This window comes from Diadema antillarum, unplaced genomic scaffold (genome assembly GCF_040938485.1).
Source record: "Diadema antillarum isolate AM-2024a unplaced genomic scaffold, OU_Dant_1.0 scf00000114, whole genome shotgun sequence".
Lineage (NCBI taxonomy): Eukaryota > Metazoa > Echinodermata > Echinoidea > Diadematoida > Diadematidae > Diadema > Diadema antillarum.
This window is the reverse complement of record NW_027271003.1, coordinates 39,784-59,201: the sequence shown is the minus strand read 5'-3', so window position 1 is coordinate 59,201 and position 19,418 is coordinate 39,784. Positions and strand designations below refer to the sequence as shown.

At 38.1% G+C, this 19,418-nt stretch overlaps 1 protein-coding gene across 1 annotated transcript; it reads left to right on the top strand.

Annotated features, from left to right (window-relative positions):
• Window positions 1-16,923: 16,923 nt before the first annotated feature.
• Window positions 16,924-18,306, top strand: LOC139719702 (uncharacterized). Its single transcript, XM_071631099.1, has one exon. It carries the CDS (start codon window positions 16,924-16,926, stop codon window positions 17,908-17,910), a length of 987 nt encoding a protein of 328 aa, XP_071487200.1. The 3' UTR covers window positions 17,911-18,306.
• Window positions 18,307-19,418: the final 1,112 nt, after the last annotated feature.

Sequence of the window (19,418 nt, the reverse complement as noted above, 5' to 3'; positions counted from 1 at the left end):
CCGAGAGGGTGACATATCTTGATCTCTTTCACTACCCGAGTGATACTGTCACTTCCGTCACCAAATGACGTCAGTGTCAGGGTATAGACATCAGCGTCTTCTTCCGAGACGTCTGATATATTTACTGTGACATGTATCATGTCGTCAGCTAGTGTATAGCTAACTTTGAACCGTTCATACTGCTGTTGAGACTTGAATCCACCGTCATGCAGCTGGGTCATTGTACAAAACGGACTCCTTTGAGACTCAAATCTGATAGTGAAGTATGGAAACAAGCCGTCACGTGGAGTCCATGGAGCATCGAAAGTGACGATGCCCGGTGACGGGTGACGCTAATGTCAACTGATGTTGGTTGTTCGCCGAAGCAAAAGAGACCGTTAGTAGTGAAGGTGTACGTATAGCGTCATAAAAAATATGATTCATTTCTCTATGTTTCTAGAACAATAGAAACATGATTTATGATAAAATATGGATTTTGGTATGATTTAAGATAGATATGGATTAAGATATGACAAGATCGTATCAATGTGGCTATTACACAAAAATTATATGGCGTATCTCACAAATTATGAATCATTACGGTATCAAAATTAACATCGAAGCACAGTGTGTTTTCCTATCAACTAGAACTCTCTTCCGTCTTAACTCATTTAAAAACACAACGAAATGAGAAACAATGTGTATACATTGCTAACCAATGCAGATATTGCTCAGGTGTAGACGGTCTATCGGCACTCTTTGTCTTGATTGTGGTAAGTTCTGTTCCAAAGAACTTTTGAAGCTGCACATAGTTTATGTAATACACCTAGCAATGTGCCTCGGTCCATTAGGAGGTCATGATGACACAACATGGGTAAGGGGATTGTGTAATCTCTATTTGGTCACAATAACCGATAATTATAGTTTCCACATGTCTGCGCCAATTAGTGTCGAAAGCTTTCAGCGTTCGTGACCTTCGTCGAAGAAAGCGCAAGGAGGTTTTGTAAATAATTATGATATTCCAGTTTTATGGAAGAAATGTATAATTTTAGTATGACGACCTCTAATTCCATGTCACTATCTTAGTTTGTCTAAAATGAACATCCTTTCAATTTCTTTCATCTATCTCCATTTTCAACAAATCTCTATATCATTGCCATTGTTTTTCTTTACGTAGTTACTTTCTCTATGTGTTGTACTGATATCTCTGTATCCATACTTGGCATCCATGTGTGAGATTGTGACAACAGATAAAAATGTGACTAAATAACACTATGCTGTCTCTCCCATTAGGATCGTTATTATACAAATGATGCACAGGATAGAGTGCGTTAGTGTAGGCGTATAGTGCACTCGAGGGTATTTACAATTGTGAAACATGCACGAGGCGAAACCGAGTGCATGTTGCACTACATTGTCAATACCCGAGAGTGAGCTACGCCTCCACTAACGCCACGAAATAATCCTGTGCATCATTTGTTTTATAAAATGGGTTGAAAATTCGAAAACTAACAGCATTTTTCAGCGTTTTTCACGTACCTTTGTGGGTCAAGACGTCCGAAGATGTTCGTCCCAAACATTTACGCACGTCGCACTCGGAAATCCCCCACATACAGTATAGACGTCTAAGTATAATGGGGGTTGGGTTTCCGGACACTTAAGTTCCCGCATGAAAACTTACTTATTTTACATAGAATATGCACCCTTTACCTTAAAGACTTGATATAGACTCCTCATATAGGCCTACTAGACAACATACTCTGAAAACGGCGTGAGAATTAACCTGCTAAATCGTTGGATTTGCCCTTCAAAGTGACTCCATGTACGCGTCCGGTCCCACAACGCTTGGTCTACTGCACTGTACTGTACAAAGTGTAGAGTATACGTACGTCACACATGTTATGCACAAGGGAAGAAAGGCCGGCCGGCCGGCAGCCCGAACTAGAAGTTGTTCACAGGATTGACAGCGCGTATGCATGCAATTCATCAAAGGAGCCGCCGCGCGCACAGACGATCGGCAATAGGATTTAACACGCAGTGCAATGGGACTAGAATAAAGGAAGCACATGTGACTCATTTCAGCGCTTCCTATTGGCTACATTCTTGAACCCATTTTATAAACAGTAATAACATTTCGGCATATTCAATGTCTAGCATAGTCGCTTGATACATAATCCAGGGAAACTACCGGATTACGACATACAGAGAAATACCCGACAGGAGATAAAGAAAACTGATATTGGCATGCAAGTCACAACTAGAATTATACGTCTCGCCGGGAAAATCTCTGGCATTCTGGTTCGTAGAAACTGACAAGCCCTGTCTGGGTATGGTAACTAAACTATTCTCAGTTGTAGGTGGTTTGGTAGGCCACACAAAGTCATGGCATGTACTTTGGTCAGTTTGGGTATTGTAATCATGAGAACAGCAGTAGACTGGGCTTTTGTTTATTTTCATCCAAAATCTGCCATGAACGTGATGGCCGTCATTGTGTATCCCCCCCTTATAAGGAATTTTTTTACCATGCTGATAGCAAGCTAACGTAGAATTTTCATTACCGGCCCGGGCCCGACAGTCAACATCTGCGTACATTTTGGAATAACCTTCTGCGGCTTCCAGTATGCCGCATTGGGCCTTTCCGAGAGGGTGACATATCTTGATCTCTTTCAATACCCGAGTGATACTGTCACTTCCGTCACCAAATGACGTCAGTGTCAGGGTATAGACATCAACATCTTCTTCCGAGACGTCTGATATCTCGACTGTGACATGTATTATGTCGTCAGCTAGTGTATAGCTAACTTTGAATCGTTCATACTGCTGTTGAGACTTGAATCCACCATCATGCAACTGGGTCATTGTACAAAACGGACTCCTTTGAGACTCAAATCTGATAGTGAAGTATGGAAACAAGCCGTCACGTGAAGTCCATGGAGCATCGAAGATGACACTACCCGGTGACCCTAATGTCAACTGATGTTGGTTGCTTGCCGAAGCCGAAGAAACCGTGGCCAGGAAAATCAGCAGAGTCGCAAAAATGTTGCCAGCAAACTGCTTCCGTTTTTGCTGCAATGATTTGTAAATTAGTAAAAGTTGTGTTGAGCACAAGAACACCTCGAATGCAACAATCGTTACTGCAGGTACATCGATATAACATGTTGTCCCTATGACGTTACCATAATTGTACAAGCATTTTACATTGTTGTTGAGAAGCTGGAGTCCTTCTTGGACAAGCATAATCGATTAAAAGACCTAGTGTCCATAATGAAATTTTATAAAGAAATACATTTAACATAAATCTTCTCACATCTTTCCATTCTTTTATATTCTTTTTATATTAAAGGACAAGTTCACCTTCATAGACATGTGGATTGAGTGAATGCAGCAATATTAATAGAAAACATCAGCAAGAGTTTGAGGAAAATCAGACAATCCGTTTAAAAGTTATGAATTTTTGAAGCTTCCGCTTAGTCACTGCTGGATGAGAAGACTACTACAGCTTGTGATGTCACATGAGTACAACGATATAAAGAAAATATAAGGACAATTCAAGATATTTTCACTTTTCTCGCATAATAAAAGAACACTTGACTTCCCTCTTCCAGAAGGCAAGGGGAATAATATTACCCTTAACATACGTCAATGACAAGTCGAGGAAATGTGAACTTTTTTTTTTCAAAAAGTAAAATTTTGTGAAATTCTCTTCATATTTTCCTTATATCGTTGTACGCACGTGACATCATACACTCGAGTAGTCTTCTCATTCAGCAGTGACTGTGCCCCAAACTTTCACTGATGTGTTCCAATAACATTGCTGCATTCACTCAATTCACATGTATATGAAGCTGGACTTGTCCTTTAAATAACTGCTTGATTTTGTTTATCTCAGGCAGAGAAATCGCATAAAGTACACTAGATGATTTAAAGCTAGGATAGCTGCTAGCATCGAACTCAAAGCATCTGCTTGTCTCTTGTTATTTCTAGCGCAACGGTTACCTTTGCTTTCTCACGTAAGGACATTTTACGTCTCTTCTGTCTTCTTGGAGAAGCAGTTTCTGTGGAGGGATATCCATCGACGACATCCAACGAACTGAAAAACGTGACATTTCACAAATTAACGTGAATAACTGCAACATACAGTTATGATTGCCCAGTTTGTTTCTTCAAAATATGTTCATATTCAAGTTCTAGAATTCCTATACCTTAGATAATTTACTACAATACTGCCAAATATAATACATATTAATTACTGAACGCATATATAGGACACGTCTATAATCTAAATATTATAGTTTTTCCCATTCAATTTCATATTTCTGTCATTCAAATTCATTTAATATGCATTAACATTCTGAATCCGAGCGATCAATTTCCTTTATTGGCGTTCTATTTCGTTTTTGTCAAATCGAATTCACACTTGGGCGTTCAATTCCAAATACGAGCGTTGCATTTCCTACTCGTGCATTCAAATTCACACGATAGTCATGTGATAGTTCCGATGAGTTTGTTTGGAGCGTTCAATTTCATTTTCAGGCGATCAAGTTCCTACTTCGCGCAATCAATTTAACGAGGAAAATGGAGTAGACTTTTCTTTTAAGATAGGAGAAAGGGCATACACAACCAATGAAGGCTTGCATGTAGTGTTATTTAGATCCAACATTGTTCACTGTTCACGTTTTCTTTGTTTTTTTCATCTCAAAAAGTTTGAATTGTAAGGTCCAATCAACATTTCATCCAAACAGCACAACAGTCTTATCATCATTTCTTGATGATACTGCATGCCGACAACGCCCAAACATTAACCACATAATGGCAATGCATTAATTTAATGAGAAACTGACACACAATGCCCTCACATAGTCCCGCAAAAGTAAACCAATAAGACAGCAATGAACAACAAACAAGACGGATACAATTTTGATACTATCATTGTAGTCGAAATAGCTTTCAATTTTTCCTGAAGGTGTCAACTAACCTTCCGTATATATGCCTACACACTGCCTAATATTAGTGTTTGTTTGTTTCTTTCTTTCTTTCTTTTTTTCTTTGTTTTATTGTGTCATTTTCCATCTGAGAAGATGGCTGCATAGCCCATATTCAGCTGCAATAGCTGGTCTTCCATGGGGTCAAGTATGATGCAAGGTGGTACCAATTCTCCGGGTTAAATAAATGAAATGGGATCCTGTGCATTAGTTGTGACTCTGTCACACGTGGGACGTCCATTTTATGTCCTATCAGAGGGACATGTGCCTGTATAATTATTCCTATTCGTGAAGAGTATTCGCCCGAGTTCGAATTTGTCAGTGGATAGGTGGACCTCTACGGCCAAATAAGTAATATTCATCATAAATCCCGAAAAAGACACACATACACGGCCCCAAACTAACTAAATAAAGGCCTTCTTTTAATTTGAATGCAGTTGTTTGGAACATAATTACCTATTTACGAATTTGAATGACCGACGAGAATTTGAATGCTCATTGCTGAAATGCGTGCTCCTGTCTTAAATTTGAATGATCTGATAGCGAATTTGTCTGCTCCGACAGTGAATTTGAATGCTCCGATAGTGAATTCGAATGCTTCGACAGCGAATTTGAATGCTCCGATAGTGAATTCGAATGGTCGGATTTTGAATTTGATTGCTGATTCAGTGCTGCGGAATAGGAACTTGAATGACAAAAGTGTGAAATTGACCGGGAAAGCATACTGTTGATACCCCTTCTACATTCTTGTCATCAGCTAAATGTGTCCGCCATACATAAACCGTAATATGCTATAATGTGAGCCACGCGTCGTGTTCCTCTCCGCCAGTCGGGGTAGGGGAGGATAAACGGTGTATACACCTCATTGCTGACGACATTTATCACTTTCATTCCTTTCTCTCAAAATAAATGACTTATATTTTCATAGATTTAACATAACCGTGTGAATGAACGTATTCCTAGAAAATACATATAATTCTATTCAATTTTAATTAGAAAAAAGGAAAAGCAATTCTGTAACGGGAAATGTTTCGCATTATTTTTTCTTGAAACCAGACCGACAGTAAAGGTTCATCAAATTTCCAGCATATTGAATGGAGAGGTAAGCTGATCAAACTTAATCTTTACTATATAGTTATTTGCATATTGTATTCTGAAAGCAGAAGGCGGTAAATACAGACTAAATTTGCACAAGGCGGTCAAAGACAAGAGTCTTTTCATTGAAAAAAAAAAATCATCAAACTAGAGTTATCATTACCAGCGACTTACATTGCCACCTCTGTAGTCATTTTCATCGTCATGTAACTGCCTACTTTAAAGGGAACGCAAACCCAGAGAGCAATGTGGATTGAGTGAAAGCAGCAACATTAGTAGAACACATCAGTGAAAGTTTGAAGAAAATCTGACAATCGATGCAAAAGTTATGAATTTTTAAAGTTTTGATGTTGGAACCGCTGGATGAGGAGACTACTACAGGTTATGACGTATGAGTGGACAACAATGTAAAGAAAATATAAAGAAAATTCTACAAAAAATCATTTTTCATGAAAGTGACAAATTCCATCAACTTGATACTGACATAGTTAAGGGTAGCAATTATTCCCCCTGCTTTCTAAAAGCGGTTAGTCAAGTGCTCTTTCATAATGCTAGAAAAGTGAATTTTTGTTGAATTTTCTTTACATCTTCTTTTGTATTTTTGTCCACTCATACGTCATAACCTCTAGTAGTCTCCTCATCCAGCGATTCCAACACCAAAACTTTAAAAATTCATTACTTTTGCATCGATTGTCCAATTTCCCTCAAACTTTCACTGATGTGTTCTCTTAATGTTGCTACTTTCACTCAATCCACATTGCTCTTTGGGTTTGCGTTCCCTTTAAATAATACATGTAGACCTACTTATTAGCAGCTGAATGGATGCTACCCATTATGTAAAGCAGAAGTTTGACGCGTTGCCATGTGTGAGAGCAAAGCACTTAAGCAGAGTATTAAATAAATCCTACACGTATCGACATGTTCACGTAAATTACCTCTTGGGACATTGTACCTTATCAAGACAATCATTAGTCTTTTGTCAAGGCTCTCTCGCTGTACGTGCGAGCGAAGCGAGCCACGCCGAGCGCCTCTGCGCTGACGCGCTCGGCTGGGCTCTCTTCACCACACAGCGAGACTGAGGGCCTTGACAAAAGGCTAGACAATCATCAGTGCTGAGCGAAGCGAGTTATTATTTTTTTTATTTATTATATGAAAAATAATCATATTATAAAGATATAGGCGTAAATATTCATATTTGAATGACGCGCCTCAAATACAAAAACAACAACAACATCTGAGCCACATCTATGTTTATGTCAAAGACGTCAAATGCTACTTTGTGCCCTCTCTTTTTTTTTCTCTCCTATAATAACAAAGAAATAAACAACCTTTTTCTGCTTCGTCTAACATTGTTTTAGTATCATGCTTTGAACCTCATCTCATTCTACTCTTACAATCTTTCAGTCTCTGAGTTTGGTGTCTCCTTCTCCTTTTCCAGGCTTGTTAAAGGGTACGGCTAGTAACTGATCAGTGGGAATCAGTGGGATTGCTGGGAATAACCGTTCCAATTCTTGTGGGATTCATTTCAGAGTACATTATATATCTATTGTTGTGTGAACATTATTAATTTGCATCAAAATGGTCTCATATTCAGGTAATGTGCAGTTTAATGCCCCGTCACTGTACAGGCATGCTAACCTGGAAACATTGAACTGCATATTACTTGAATATGAGACCCTTCTGAAGCAAATAATTTTCACACAAACGATAGGTACATTATGTACTCTTGAATAAATCCCACAAGGATTGGAACAATAATTCCCCAGCATTCCCACTGATTCCCACTGATCAGTTACTAGCCATCCCCTTTAGCATTCACTCACATTATCATTATACGTTAATTATTTTCCGTAAAGCACCTTCCACGAAGTATTGGCATGCATGACCGCAGCAAATTGCGGGCAGCAAATTATCAATACATCCTTGTTGATCAGTAAATGAGAAAATCATGCAACAATTAAACTGTGATTTTCTTATGTGTTTGCTAATTACGTTTCTCGTTATCCTAGTGCAAGAATACAAATGCCATTATCGCAATATCCCTCACCATCTCGTTTATTTTCTTTTTTACTTGTATTGCCGTTTATCCACCTCCGTAGTATTCAAAGTGAAGACGTACAGGTGGAAAAACAGGTGGCTCATACAATGATTTAGGCTTTCACATTTTATTAAATGTTTATATTTCTTCGTTGATTGAAAACGTTTATCAAAAGTGTGCAATAGAGTTGACTTTCAATTCTAAAGATGCGAAAATTCCCTCGTGTGGATGGGAGACTTCCCTGCCACACGAAAGTCAGTAGTCTGGATAAATGTGGAATATAGAAGGCAGAGGGACTTTTGGCCATTTAAGTCATTTTTTTAAAGGGATGGTACAGTATTGGTTGAGATGAAAATTGGGCTTTTACTTTTTTGCCAGTTACCAAGAAAACACTTATGAAATAGTACAGAACATACCATTTTAAGAGGAATTCAAAGTTTATTTGATAAAAATCGGGTTTGGAATTGCTGAAACATCCAAAAACAAAGTAAAGAAAAACGGTCATAATAAAATGTGGGTCTTACACTTTATTACAATCGCTCTGTTTTGGATATCTCGGCTATTTCAAAACCAATTTTCATCAAACAAACATTGAATTCCTCTTGAAATTACATGCTCTTTCATATTTCCATAAGAGGTTTCTCACTATCTCACCAAAAATGATAAAAACCTAAAGTTAAGTCTCAACCAAAACTATACGATCCCTTTAATGAAGTGATAACAGAAAAAAAGAACATGTCACATGAATGCTGAATGACGTCAAATCAAGTGAAATTGAATATACCTAATTACTAGACGAGAAAAAATGACTGAAGAAAAAAAGTAACGTTATACACATTAAAGTAGTAGGACCACAATTACGTTAATATCACCTTATTCTAGATACCTTCCGTACTCATGCTAAACCTGGCATTCATCTCCATAAAAACTTGGTTTTAATTCATATTCAATGTCTACAAAGAGTCTCTGTAATAAGCATTTCGTTTCATGTTTTAATATTTTTAGTGTAAAAAAAAAACTCGGGTTGTGAATACGAGAAGGGACCTGTAACACACGTGAAAAAGAACAGGGATATCTGTCGTGACATCATTAATCGATTAAAAACAAGATTTTTACATACCTAGTGTTGTCTTTACGGTGTACATGCTGTTGATGTCCTGTGCTCTCCTGACAGTGTGTTTCTTCAAATTCATGCTATGAAGAAGCAAAACCAGAGTTAGTGACGCTCTCAACTCTTCTCATCTAGAATAGCTTTAATGACCATACAAAACATTTTCCTTTTCTAAAAATCTCTTCAAGATGAGAAAATAGATCGTAATTTTGGACTTAATTGTACGATCTACCTACAACTTTCGTAAGTAACACTGCAGTTTAGATTTACGAGCATGCATGATTATTGTATAGACATTTGAAACATAAGTACTAGAATAACCCGCGAATGTGCAAAAAAAGAGCAAAAAAAAAATGCCTGTACTACTAAGTCTGATACTTATCGTTTGTTTTTATTTTCTTTAGGGAGACAGAACGTTTCACCCTACATATGTATCTATGTAGTCATCATCTTCACTTTTAAAAGGGCTATGAATGTCAAACTTGGTTTGAGCCTTCGTAACCTTTTCGTAGTAGTATTATATATCAACAAGTTAGCGCTATTTCATTTCAATTACACATATTCATCTGTTTTCTCAAACTGAAATTGGCTTTAAATTCAAACGGGATAGATTTGATTGGTTTAATTTAATTCAATTTTTATATCATTTCATTTGATTAATTGGTTTCTGCGTTGATACAAGCGCATACGTGTACAGAGTATATGTGTACACACATTTTTGGTAACATACATCTATGTGTTGCTTGTGTTGCTATTTTTGTATAAACATAAGTTGTTAACAAAGTAGTTTTGTCTCCACTGGCTTTATAACGTGTAACAAAACAGCGATACTGTCTGTAATCCAAAAGGGCTACTGCATGACTCTCATGACCCAGATTTTCCTCTTAAATTGAATCCCAAGAGATTTAGTCATGGCAATATTTTTTTTTTTACAAAAAAATGTTATTCATAAAACATTCAGGTACAGAATAAATGTCACATACAGTACATAAAGTCATGGCAACATGGCAACAATACATATAGTCATGGCAACATAGAATTAAAGAGTTGTGTCCTCCTCACATTACAACAGAAATCGATTCTAAGTTTGAATTCTAAGTTGATTAGAAAAGACTGTGTTCGCATGACAACGAGCGCATTCGTCATACTTGAGAAAGCATTGACCGCCTCTTCCGGCAAACGTACCCTCCAGCTCGAGAATAATGTGGAGAATATCGTTGGCTGATGCCAAAGGCTAGCCAGTCCGGGAGAAGAAGGAACTGAAGATTTCGGCAGAGGCTGGAAAGGAGAGGTCACAGACTCGCTATGCTTTTCTTGGCCCTAGAAAACAGGGAATACGTAAGGAATATAACAATGACTTCGCACGGCACAAATGTGTAAATTCAATGCTTATGTTGTAACAGCGGCATACCAAAAACGTTAACAACATGAATGTTCTTTGTTGTTGTTGTTGTTTTGTTTTGTTTTTGTTTTGTTTTGTTTTTTTTACCGTTGTTAATCCATCTGCATAAACTAATAAAGTGATTGCCATTAACTAAAGCAATCGACACCTATGTTCCTGCTTCCGGCGAGAGATCTCCCGAATGAGGCTATTTTAGGGTTTTTGAAAAAAAAAAAAAATCTCAAAATGTACAACTACCGCGTTCGGTTTGAATTTCTCCCACCGAAGGAGTGTGTTTTTTTTTTTTCTTAGAGTTAGCTTTCTCTATGCAAACACGGGCCTAAATTTTCTCCATGCAAACATGGGCCAAAATTTGTCACAACTCCCGAGAGCATCTTTCATGGAGCTCACAGGGCCAATAAACGAGCCCAACACTACTCTGGCAGCAAAAGACGTCTCTCTTAGAGCCTCGTGGTGTGCGTTATGTACACGCACAAAAAGGCAGTGTGCATGCTCACGCGATCAGCCTCCTGTTTGCTTGAGAATTTATATGCGGAAGAATTCCCTGTTTGGGAGATGTTTAGGGTTGAATATTCTGGCTCCATCCCCGCATTATTATCATAAAGGAGACTTAATATTTGTGTAAAGACTTGATACTAGTAGTATGACGACTTCAATGAAGTTGATAAAGGACTACTGGTTTTGACACACATAACCTTGTATTAGCCCGTATAATCCTGTTACAGATCATTCTTCTAGTTTCTTCAGCATTGTACAATACTATAGGATGCTAGTAAGTCTACATAGGTTTTATTCCGTCACTGCATTCAAAGTAGATAACAATGTAATTTTGTGGAGAGAGAGAGAGAGAGAGAGATGGGTTCTGACAATTTTGTCATTCATATTTTGCGTTATCGTTTGAAATGTGTAACAACTATTCGCAATGATACATTCAAACCACTTCAAGCAAAGGGCTATTCATTCTTTTTTTCGAATCAAATTACACTCATCTAAAGGCTTCCTGCAAACAGAAAATGACAGAGGAATGCGAATTTTGTGGATTTACCTATAAAAGAAGTGAGTTTGAAATGGCATATCCTGTTTTGTTTCATGCTTGATTGACTAATAAAGAAACACACGATTTTCCATTACAAAATTATATAAACAACGCAGTAACAGCCTTGCACAGCGTCAAACCTTTATTCAATCAGTCCCCCCCCCCCCCCCCCAAAAAAAAAAAAAAAAAAAAACCGGTTTTCTTAGAACTTTTGAATGTTAAATTGAGAGACAGTTGAAGGGATTTCCTGAAATGGGCATTAAGAAACAATATCAGTGCACCGATGTGGCTATTATGTGGCACGATTTGTTTCACACAATCTTTCTGTAACCTCTGTTTGAATGATAACAAACGACGTCCTCTACACACGTAAGTCTCAAGAGTGTGATCATTATTTTCCGCGTTATTAGCAGTTTGAGGCTTTAAACGTGCAACCTACCTGGAAAAGTGAAAGCAAAGGCGACAAGATCTTCCAGGGAAACCAGCTTCCATCAGACGATCCAGGAGAGGATGGAACGGCACCGTTCGACTGTTTCTTTGGAGGTGAAGAAATAAACTCGTTCTGCTTTTCTTGACCGTATTAAACGTAATGGACGTGATTCGCAGTTGTGGAAAAATAATCTAATTTATTAAACGAGTTTTAAACTTGTGACACACTATCATATATGATTTATAGTAACTATTGAATTGGTGATCCCTCTAACTAAAATCCAAATGAAGTATTTTTTCGTTGGTCTTGTAAAGTAGAGTTATGATATTCTATGTACCAAGATTTATATGTAAAAAACAGATTTTTATAAGTTTATTTACATCCTTGCCAAGGATCAAATTTATCTATTCGTTTGGGACAAAGGTTTGCGTGCATCTTTGATCCGTCTGATTTAGAGAAGGTGGTGTTTTTAAAATTGTTATACATTTTAACAGTAGTAATAATTGCTGTCTAACCAGTTACCAACGTAAAGATTGCTGAAAGCATCAATGTACGGCTTGCGTCTCTGTCTGCAAACCTGCAACATTTGAACAATTGTAAATTAGTTATAGTGAGGGCAAAGTTTCAGAATTTATGATAATTAGGTTGAAGAATAAGAATATTTTCGAAATTTAAGACAAATTGCAAAGAACAAGGATGGTGACATGGCAGGGTTACCATAAAAGTGCATTAGTTGGGGCTCAATGAAGCAGAGAAAAAGAAGACATAAATAGATTATACACAGGTGAACTTGCAAGCAAGTGGTATTGTAATAGAATTACACTGCTATTCAACAGCTTAACATTTCTGAAATATGTGAGCCTCCTATATCATCATCCTTGTTCAGTGTAATTTGTTTGAGGTTTTTCAAAGTATTGTTTCTCTGCTCAAGAACCACAATAAATTCCAAAAAATCGTTATATGGAGCTGTTGATTTATGGACTACATGATGTGAATTATGAAAATTGTCTAGAGTACCCCATTGAGTTTCCTTGAATGTACCTTTCTGTCGGTGTCGAATCCCGTCCAGTCCCGGTGCACTTTGACATCCTCGGGATGCCCGCCGAAACGGTGAGCGAAGTCAACGTTGTCTTTCCTGTTTTTGACGGGGACATTCGCAGCATCTCCAAGTTCTTGGCTGAAATCTCCCTCTGGAAAATGCAATTTTAATGACGTGATGTTAGGGGGAAAAAAGACAATTTTACGTACAGCAAAACATTTTCCCGAATGACGAAATTGCCTAAAATGTACCTGTTTATTTGGCAAGTAAAATGTTGTGTGATAGTTATTAGTTGTGTGCATAGTAGCCCTGGATAATGGATGATTCCCATCAGACAGATAGGACATGTAAGATGTAAAACATTTCACATATAATAAAATGCAAAACATTTTGCATGCGCTATGGACTTTCATGTTGCTATAATTTTCATCTAAACAAATAGATACAAGCGCAATCGGCGGTAAAGAAAGACAAAACAGGATAGAAGAAAATGTCGATGATCATGTTGATGGCCGTTGCACTGACCTATCTCATTCTTGAATGAGGTCTTCTCCAGTATGTCCTTGATCTGTTGCTCCACGGTGTGATCACTGGAGTGTTCCTTAATCAGCTCCAGCGACTTGCAGTGGGATGTGATTTGTAAGGACTGGCCCGTCTGCACAGCTGTAGAAAGCCGCCTGCCGATTTCTATGAGCTCATCCATGGTCGGCTTGTGCTTCGCCATCTCATGCTGGATTAACACAACGGAATAAATGCTACACACCTTCTAGTCTGTTCTGGTACAATAAGTTATTAAATCATGCCTATCACTTGTCACTCTGTGCTGTCAAATTGTATGAAAATGCAAACGTCTTGAAAACATTTGAAAACATTGCTTATGAGAGAATATAGACCTCATGATAAGTGATGTCTTTGGTCTTCTAATGCGACAATCATGATCATTATACTCAAGTAAACAGGTGAAAATTCCGTGAATCCTGTGGAAACTAACATTGATCTCCTGGTCCTGTCGGCCGATGACTCTTTTATCCATAGACTGGAGCAGGCAGAGCTGCCTCGTCAGGTCACTGTCATCTGTATTGCACTCTTCGGGGGCTTGCTGCTTTTGGTTCAGCAGCTTCTTCCTGCAGATGTCACAGGTCAGAGGTTACAGAAAATATGATATTGTTATGTGAAATGGGAATGGAATACATCAACATGTAAATGAAACGATTAGAGAAACATGGTATCCGAATGTTATTACGAACATGGTATTACGAATATGCAAGCATAATACTCACACCTATACGTACACTTTTCGTTTGTTTGACAACACACTGGGAACGCAACGTGAAATTGGACCACACAGTGTAACGTAATGTGCATTAGTTTATTTTCACTCGGTCTACTATCAGACGTTCTTGTTCTATTTCCCAGTTTGTCTAACACCACCACGGCTAAACCCATTTTGGTCTTCTTTGAATTTTGTCAATGCCCATTCGATTCAATCCTCACCTGGTCTATTGCCCTGCTTGGCAAATTGTAATTTCGTCTTATGACCACATGTTTTAATTGTCATTTCGTCTACCTAATTTTTTTCTCACTTCGTCTCTTATCATTATGTTTTGGTCTATTGTCAGTTCGTCTTAATTACATTTAGTCTATTCATCATTTGGTCTATGGTCATTCCGGCTAATAATCGTTTGGTACACTGCCCGATTGGTCTGTATTTTACTGGGTCTAATAGGCAGTTAATCTAGTCCCATTTCATCTTATAATTTCAAGTTAATCCACTAGCCAATTCATCCAATCAGCATTTTGTCTAAACGAGTTTCGGTTAATCGCTTTCTAATCTAATTTTCATTTAGTGTTATATCCATTAGGTGTTATATCCATTATTCATGCTCTCATTTAGTCGACATGATGCGAATGATACCTGTAGACTACTTGGTTGCCATTGAAGTGTCGGGGTTAGACACGTAAGTTCACAGAGTCGAATGCTATCATTAACTCAATGAGAACACACGGTGACAAACTGCTCTTTCCGACAGCTGTAGTATAAGTTAATTTCAGCTGGTAGGTTTTACGGGCTACAATGGGAGTGGTTTGATTTCTGCATGGCTTCATCCGTGGACAATGCAAGTCAGGTTAGAAAACGGTGTAGAGCAAGGCACAATCTGTATGCTCTGCATGTGAATTTAAACATGGACTTCTTTTTCCGTAAGTATTGATAGGCTTTGACAGACATGAATCATATCCCTTGTCGGCATGAGCTATATCATTCACATAATAGTAAATACAGCAGAACGATTATAAGCCATTCATTGTTGTTTATCTAACACTAGGTGAAGCAAATCAGTGCTCAGTGGTCATGGGTTTTGTCAATTAGTTTTACTCTGATCGCCATAGAAAATTTGATTGTACAAAGTTCCATCATCTCAGTGGCAACCAGCTTGTTTGTCATTATTTTTTCTAACTGGTCTTTAATCACTCCTCATCTCTTTCCCTATCTTCATCTTCTTCCTCACCAGAGGCTGAGGAGATCGTGGAGGCCATTCCAATTGTTGACAACGTTGTCGAGGACAGTGTTCACATGGCTGGTATCACTGGCCTTGGTCTGCGAGATGATCTCGTCACCGAGCTCCTGGACGAGCTTAAAGGTTGGCCGGTACGCGTTCATCTGCGTGGTCACGCCCTAAAAGGTAGAACAGGTGAGATGTGTTAAAATTGTAAAACTCGGCTCGTGAAAAGTATTCCTGAAAATAATCTAGCATTTTTCTTTACTTTTTATATTTTTAAGGTAATTGCTCTTTAATGGATGTATTTTTAGTACTTCTACTTTAGTACTACTTTAGTATAATTTCTGTTCATTTTTTTTTCAATTGATAAACTGCACAATATGTCGTACATATTAACTCTTTTATTCTTTTTTTTTTCAAAGAGACAGGTTGATATCTGATTATAATCTTAGAAATCAAGAACCTTACATGTAAGACATCGTAGAGCTTTCTAGACATATTTTATTTCATAACATAGCTGACATAATTGTATAAAAATTGTAATCGGAAATTGAAAGCCTACTATGATACACTTTGCATACATCACCACATTTTAAAAGGCATCCAAACAAACGCATATACATGGTGATTCATTATGACTGGGGTTTATCGTGTATGTGCCTAAATGACGTAACAACCTAACTACATTGATTAAGATGTCAGAAGTATTCCATTATAAATCAAAACCAAGATTAATGAAAAGGGGATTTACGTTGATTTTCTCATGCAGTTGGTTGATGGCCAAGTCCCTGGCGTCAAGGACCTGAAGTGACTGAGATATAAATTCTATCAGCGGGTTCACTTCTTGCTCAAAATCAGACAGCTTGCTGTCGAGCCTGGATAGCTCCTCGCCGTGCGCCCGCGTGACGTTTTCTATCACAGCGTAGCGCTGCTGGATGGAGTCAATCTTGGCTTGGATATCGTGGGCCTCTTTCAGCTGTATGCTCTGGATCACATGTTTTGCTGCCTTAACAACAGCTTTCAAGGCCGGCTTGTGGCTGAGGATGTTATTGTAGATGACCTGGATATGACGGAACAGATTGTTTTAAAAAAGAATGTTTCACTAGTTTGTCAAATGTCTTTACAGTAGCATATTTTTATATGATTATATATGATTATATTGAATATGAGTGACGTGACGTGGACGTGTCTTGGTTTTTCGTGAAGATTCATAAGTTTCACAACTAGAATAAGTCTTTACTTTTCCTGAATATTGTGCGTGCTGGTGTAAAGAAATATCTCCATGCTGTTGTGTAACTTTTGAAAAAGGGATCATGCCTGCTGGAGGGAGGAAAGGGCAAAAAACTGGTCGTCGAAAACTGAGGTCAGAACCTACCGAACGTGAACGGAGTGGGGCTGTTTCGATGCCGGCGGAGTCGGGGACAGACGAGCTTAGCTCCGGTACCGATGAGGAAGCGGGCCCTGCTGTTCACTCGGGTGCTCGTTCCAGGGGACCGAGTCTGGACAATACACTGCGGAATGCTATTGAAGAACAGATTGCCCTTTCACTTCGATCGTCGAGCCTTGTCAAACGCATAGCAGATGATGTTTATGACGTAATTGCTACAAAGCTTGAAGAGCGAGTTGTGGAGAAAGTGTATCAAGCTGTCAGTTTGGACTTGAAGAAATACACAGATGAAGTGGGAGCCATGAAACAGAAAATAGCTGAAATGAAGAAGGAAACAAAAGTGCTACAGGATGAGAAAGACAATGCAGAACAATACAGTAGGAGAAATTGTCTCCGGATATATGACATTCCCGAGGGACCAGATGAGAGGACAGATGAACTCGTTCTAGATATCTTCAACACGAAGCTCGGTCTCGCAGTTCAACCGGACGCGATAGATCGCAGTCACCGCATCTCTGCACGCCCGAAGAAAGACGCTGATCAGGGACGGGAGTCATCGACTTCGGCATCGAACGGGAGGCAAGATGCTGATCGGGGACGCGAGTCATCGGCTTCGACATCGTACGCGAGTGCTACGAGGAGGAACAAACCGAGACCTGTAATAGTGAAATTCAGCAGATACAATGTCCGACATGATGTGTACAGAGCCAGGACGAGATTGAAGAATGCAGATGGACCAAAACTCTGGATAAGGGAGGATCTCACAGCCAGGCGAGCAACTCTCTTTTGGGAACTTGTGAACAGTAACAAGTCGAAGTCCTGCTGGACCCAGGATGGAAACATCTTCGCACTAAGGACACGGGACTCAAAAAAGATCAGCATTAGGACTAAACAAGACTTTGAAAACTTGTAAGAACTCCCTTTTTTTAAAGTTTTATTTTCATTAGTTGTTTATGAATTATGTCTCGATTAACTCACGTGACTCATATTGAATTTCCATGCTTAAGTTGCCGTAAAGAAGTAAAAGAATACCATAATGCCTTATTATGTGTACAGTGTAACAAATGGGCTCATCTGAGATGTTCACGTGCATCTACTGATACTTTTAATTCTGATGGCGATTGGATGTGCGATTTTTGTATCTTTAAAGAACTCCCTCAGTACGTTGATGATCCTGTCACTTCTTCTCGAAATGCTGTTGCATATAATTATGAAAGTGTAGAAAAAAGCTTTGAAAAGCTGAATTTATTATCTGGTATTAATATTTGCCATTTAAATGTCTGCTCTTTGATGAAAAATTTTGATGAGATTCGTAATATTTTAGCCACAACAAACATTCATGTTTTCTCTTTGTGTGAAACTCGATTAGATAATTTTATTTCTGATGCCGAAATATCTATATCAGGTTATAAAAATGTCAGGTTAGATAGAAATAAAAATGGTGGTGGAATTATAACCTACATTAAAGACACCATACCATTCAGTATAAAAAATGAATTCTTTGTTGATGGCTTAGAACTGATGTGCTTGGAAATCTGCTTACCAAAGCAAAAACCCTTCTTAATTGTTTATTGGTACAGACCCCCAAATTCTCACAGTTCGCTTTTCGTGAAATTTGAAATTCTTTTACAACTTTTAGAGTCATCTTCGAATGAATTTGTTATCTTCGGGGATCTTAACTGTGATTTGATAAAAAGACCTTTGTCAAGTCAATCAAAATCTTTGAAGCGTCTAAGTGAAGATTATGATTTGAATCAATACATAAATAAGCCAACAAGAGTAACCTCTGTGACTGAGACATTAATTGATGTGTTTTATTCTTCCAGTCATGAGAAGGTTTCTTTCAGTGACGTCATCCCACTCAGTTTGAGCGATCATTTTATGACAGTTTGTAATCTTGGTAAAGTAAGAACCATGAAAATGCAACATAAATATACATATGGTCGTAACATGAAAAGATTTGATTTAACTCATTTCAAATTAGATCTCTGTCAAGTTCATTGGGATGATGTGCTTTCTGACCCTGATCCAACAAGTGCTTTTGAAAAATGGTGCTCTAAGTTCAATTTAGTTTTAAATAAACATGCCCCATTAAGAAGAAAAAGAGTCCGTCAAAAAGATACACCATGGATGAATAATGAAATCTTATGTAAAATGCGAGAAAGAGATCGAATGAAAAGAAAAGCTAAAGGATCAGGGTCAGAGAATGATTGGATAATGTATAAGAAACTTAGAAATTCTGTCACATCAATGATTAGGGGATCCAAAAAGAGATATGTTTCGGAAAGCATTTTGAACAATGAAGGTAAATCAAATGCAATGTGGAAATCTTTGAGACGTATCATGCCTAAAAATGTTACTGAAAGCGGTATTCAAAAGATAATTATTGATAATGAGGAAATTGCTGGGTCAAAACATATT

Excerpts from the sequence above, each read along its gene's own strand:
- LOC139719702 (XM_071631099.1), top strand. The coding sequence starts at position 16,924 with ATGCCTGCTGGAGGGAGGAAAGGGCAAAAAACTGGTCGTCGAAAACTG.